This window comes from Corticium candelabrum, chromosome 19 (assembly GCF_963422355.1).
Source record: "Corticium candelabrum chromosome 19, ooCorCand1.1, whole genome shotgun sequence".
In the NCBI taxonomy this organism is placed as follows: Eukaryota; Metazoa; Porifera; class Homoscleromorpha; order Homosclerophorida; family Plakinidae; genus Corticium; species Corticium candelabrum.
Window position 1 is genome coordinate 4,370,075 of NC_085103.1, and position 5,419 is coordinate 4,375,493.

General features: G+C 39.8%; 1 protein-coding gene across 1 annotated transcript; it reads left to right on the top strand.

The window, feature by feature from the left end:
* Nucleotides 1-1,240: 1,240 nt before the first annotated feature.
* On the top strand, nucleotides 1,241-5,207 carry LOC134194620 (pulmonary surfactant-associated protein D-like). Its single transcript, XM_062663561.1, has 13 exons — nucleotides 1,241-1,360; nucleotides 1,417-1,452; nucleotides 3,431-3,484; nucleotides 3,544-3,588; nucleotides 3,673-3,753; nucleotides 3,837-3,890; nucleotides 4,004-4,057; nucleotides 4,126-4,179; nucleotides 4,241-4,303; nucleotides 4,362-4,418; nucleotides 4,511-4,552; nucleotides 4,619-4,691; nucleotides 4,773-5,207. Exons 1-13 carry the CDS (start codon nucleotides 1,241-1,243, stop codon nucleotides 5,138-5,140), a joined length of 1,101 nt encoding a protein of 366 aa, XP_062519545.1. The 3' UTR covers nucleotides 5,141-5,207.
* The last annotated feature ends 212 nt before the right edge of the window (nucleotides 5,208-5,419 follow it).

Here is a 5,419-nt window from a genome sequence, read left to right on the forward strand (position 1 = left end):
TTGCAATATGGTTGTGGGAATCAGAGAGATGTGGCCATATATCCATGTTGTCTGTTTGGTGTTAGAAGAGGGTAGAGTCAATTATCTACCTTAGAACGCTGGGAATTAGGCAAATACCATATATGTTTCAAAAGAGTAAGTATATTTATCCAACTTTCTAAGTCTTTCTACTGTACTGCGTGCACTTATGAGAGCATGACATTGTATTGTCTTACAAAGTGCTTAGTCTTATATTCTACTTGTAACATTACAATACATTTCATACTCATCCCTATACATCTACCACTATCACTGGCTTGATATTATGTAGTTTTAGCTCTAAATAATGTCATAGCTATTCAGGTATATAAAATTATTTTCTGACCATCAATTGGGTGTGCAAACTACTGCATATATATATATATATATATATATATATATATATATATATCATAAACTGTATGGTTTGACTAAACCATATTTAAATCTGAAGGCAATTGATCCTATTCCTTTCTAATACCAGACAGACAACATGCATAAATGGCCATCTATCTCTGATTCTCACAACCATTTTGCAAGTGTGCATGTATATAGTACGTAGTAATACTGCTCATGTAGACGTCTACTCATTGTGACAATCTTTGAGAAAGTTAAATAGTTAACATTGTTTTAAAAAGTTATTAGTTTGAATCCAACTCCAGACATGAAGACATTTAAGTACCATCGACCTCATCAAATTTAGGACCGACCTCATCGAATGCACGACCGACCTCATTGGGTCTACGACCGACCTCAGTAAGCAAAAGGTACTACTGGCGTAATTTTGACACTGATTACACGCCATAAGTTGGCTTTATCCAAAAAGGGTGTAACGATCATAGCGTAGCAGCTGGGTCAGGTCGCAGCTACGTAGTTGGCAGGCAGACAACGAGTGACCGTAATTGGTAAAAGACCGAGATTGGATCGGAGACTCCAATACCTTCGTCTCCCACGCCATAATCATAACCATACCACACACCGCTCCAATTTCAAACATGCACTTTAAAACACCATATTTGGACACATTTGCTAAACTAATGACGTCAACAGACTTAAAGGAATTTACACGGTCGAGTCTATGTTTACCATATATGAACAAATTCAACACAGTGACGTCAAGCACAGTTACACATTTAGAAGGTCATTCGTCTTACAACCGTCAGTTGCCATTCAGTACCAGACCAAGACAGACGCTCACAGTGCGACAGATTCGGACTAAGCCATGTCTCTAGCTGCAGCTTACGTGTCGATGATGATGGCTACCTGTTTGTTGCTCTTCATCTCCTCGAGCACAGCCAACGTCGGTAGCACGGCATGCCCGCAACCTGAGAAAGGAGAAATGGTATAATCACTGCATCGTATTCTAGGATTTCAGTAGTGCTATTGATTTTATTCTAGGGTCCTCCCGGCCATTCTGGGAAACCTGGAGTGAAAGTAAGTGTGAATATTATTGATAAGTAATGGACAGATCTGATGGCATGGATACCTACCTGTGAGTGCAAGACATCACTCAAGGGCAGCTGCATGCATGCACGTTGGTGCGTCAAACGGAGTGTCTTGTACATGCAACAAAAAGGGAAGGAACCGGCAACGCGAATGTACCCGGTACACCACAAGTTTAGATTGTTAGTAAGCTAGAGCGCGCTACACATAATCGATGTTGCTGCTTGATGCCATATGCTCGACATCTTCCACTGTCTAGGGATTTCCTCTCGAGCGATCTCGCACAAAAGACTTTCGACTAAACTCATTAATTAATGAAGCCATGCTGCGCGTGATCTACTCCACTCCCACGCTACCTCTAGGCTTGCTGTTCTGACACACCAGTTCTGAGTACAATAATAGACTCTTGCCACATTCTTCATTTAGTACGCACGTATATATATATATATATATATATATATATATATATATATATATATATATATATATATATATTAAAGTACTAGTTGTACAGTATCCGTAGGCTCCTCGTGTTGGTGTGTAACACGTCCAACTGAGTTTTCTGACCGTCTACTAAAACGCCGTGCCCTAGCTAGACAATACTTATTTGTTGAAACCCTAGCTGTCATGGAAGTAAACATGCAAACTTCCTAGTAGTTGAGATTACGCATATAGGCCTGGTATAGGCATATAGTTGTCGTTTCGCGATCATGATCAAGATAATTATTGAAATGTACAGTATAAATTTGCTCTCAGTAACGTTGTAACAATCGACAGTGGTATGGCATATTTACTGACATAGAAATTGATATCGGCAAACATTGACTGTCAACAGTGTTAGATGCAGCACAGTGTAGTAAAGGATTGATCATATTGTAGCACGGAACGTGTAAATAGTTGACAGTAGGTGGCATTCAACTCCTGAAGGTGTTTCTTGGTTTTCAAGTGTACACACAATCCCAAGCTATAATACAAAAGGATTGGGCGACGAAACTTTATGAGGCTATTTCTTCGCCGTTTGGTCACTTGCACGAATCGTTCCTATACTGATCTGTAGTCGGACACGGAAACGATTTTTTGAAGTAGGTCTTATAGTGAAACGTGGTTGTGGAGAGGATTAAGTTGAGGTTGTGTGTGTGTGTGTGTGTGTGTGTGTGTGTGTGTGTGTGTGTGTGTGTGTGTGTGTGTGTGTGTGTGTGTGTGTGTGTGTGTGTGTGTGTGTGTGTGTATGTATACCGAGAGCTCCTTTCTGTCGTGCGACCCGGATTACAAGCCTCGCTACGCTCGGCAATAAACATATCGCTACTTTCATGACAAGAGAAGATCGCTTTGCTCGCCAATCACTGAGCGGCAACATCTGTACGTATACGTTAGTGATTATTCTATGCTAAAGTATAGACTGTAGTAGACTCAAACCCTACTGTATATTGGCTTAAATTTGTTTAGGTAACTAAATCGAATCTTGTCATCGTGACACACATCTGGTCTAGCGTATAAATTGTCTATTCTAACTTGTTGCAAATTGACAATTAAGAGCGATCTCTTATTACACAGACACGGCCATATTTTCAAAAACTGTCTAGAACTATAATATAACAAAGAATTCTGTCACCACTGCGTCTGTACTCGTGCATGTGATGACGTCATACCAACATCAAGTCTGATATATCTACTAACTAACCTGCATATATATATGTGTGTGTGTGTGTGTGTGTGTGTGTGTGTGTGTGTGTGTGTGTGTGTGTGTGTGTGTGTGTGTGTGTGTGTGTGTGTGTGTGTGTATGCAGGTATTGTAGACTAAGCAATTAATTCGAGCAGAAGTAGAAAGACAGTAGGTTACAATTTAATTAATAATTACACAACTAAAATTTCTGGAAAAAGCTCTATTCCAGAACACTCGGTCTCTCTACACGTTTGTTGCATTGATGTATTCAACTAAGTATCTGTAACAAAATGTTTTGTACTGAAGGGATACAAAGGTGAGCCAGGCAGTGAAGGTAGAGCTGGACTTAAAGGTTCCAAAGTAAATGTTACCAAACAAATTGTTAACAGCAAACATTTTTAATGTCAACAATTTTAAAGGGAGAAAATGGCCCACCAGGAATTGTTGGCTCACGAGGAAAACAAGTAAGAACTGATGCAATGCAATAACTTGAGGTAAAACCTAGTAAACTGACTAGCTTTGCTTTGTTGTATGTAATGAAATGAAAGGGACCTTCTGGTGTCACTGGTCCGCCTGGAAAGCAAGGGATTACTGGAGCACAAGGCCCACCTGGAAAGACAGGCATACAGGTTTGTGCAGCAATCATTCATAAACTCAGAGTTGCTACAACGGTACCGGTGTCCATTGTATTGAATTCATATTTTGCACCAAGGGAGAGAATGGTATAAGAGGTCCACCTGGAAGTAAAGGTGAAAAAGGAATGAAGGTACATTTACTACAACGAATAACATGGCTATGTATTAATTTGTCATAAAAAGCAAGCCCAATAGTCTAATTATGGATATCAGCAATGATGACCTGATTTGTTAAAACATTTAGGGCGACGTTGGCAGTACCGGGCCCAGAGGCATCGAAGGAGCTGATGGCACTCCGGTAACATCTCACAAAACAGTAACATTTCCTAGTTATTGAAACAAATTGACACTCTAACGTTTTATTAGGGTCCGCCCGGCCATGCAGGCGCTATCGGTTTACCAGGACAAAGAGGTCACAAAGTACAGAATCTACAACCTGTTCAAAATTAGAATGTTGTTATTGATTGATGGTATATTAAAGGGAGAGAGAGGATTGCCCGGATACAAAGGAGAGCAAGGGCCACAGGGCGTGCCCGGTCCAGAGGTTAATTAATTAATTAATTAATTGTTAGTAAATCGGACGTTAACACATTTGAAATTAGATGAGTGAAAGCACTCTGCAAACATACTTTGCACCAGTTGCATCACTGCAGCAAGAGGTAGGATTTAATTAATTAATTAATTAATTAATAACCGACTAGCTATTACATCTACACACATTGCATTAACTTATTTCTTGTCTGTCGTGTAGATGGCGAAGCTGAATTCAACCTTACAAACGTTGCTGCAAAACGTAAGTCCACATTTACGTTCACTGTGTTAACAAACGTCAAAAGAACTGAGAATTTCGTTGCAACAGTATTCAAAAAGAAATGAGCCTGTAGCTGCTCATCTTTACGGAAGTGGCACTACTCCCGGAACATTGTCAAGTGGTAATTATTTCAATATTACTTTCCTTCATCACATTGTGCTAAACCCAGTTTACATTTCAATTAATGCCTTTTCTTTTAAAGGTACACTCATAACTTACTGGTCAACGAGTACATCACAACCTGGCTTTCTCAGTGGAGGAATGAAATACTATGGTGGATTTATCACGGTACCTCATGCTGGCATTTACTATGTTTACTCACAGTTTTGGTTCGACTCTCGATCAGGACAGCATTCCTGTGGGTTTAACGTAAAGTTGAACGATAAGTATCTTGCTCGTAGTCTAATCTATCAAGCCAATCCCAGTGGTGGTGATGAAAGTCAGTACACGGGGTTTTTAGTTGTTATGGAGAAAGGTGACAGATTGTCAGTGGTTGCCGCATATATCTGCTACCTCGACTTCTATCAATACGGGCAGACAGCATTTTTCGGAGCTTTCCAAGTCGTTTGAAGACAGTAAACCACTCAAGCGCTACAACAAACAATTAACTTGATCTTGTATTATTATCTTGTACTACTCCAGCCTGCAGTCTTTTAGCAATTCTGTAAACCTTTCTAACATTTTTGTTATCTAATCAAAGTATAGCACGACTCCTAGTTTGCTGTCGGTATAAATAACAAATCATACTTTCTGGGTCGTTTTGTTACCCCCTCTCCGTTCCGCATGTTGATGCAAAGAATTGTTTTGGTAAAACGCATACACGTTTACATATTAGTCTGACGCGTTTGC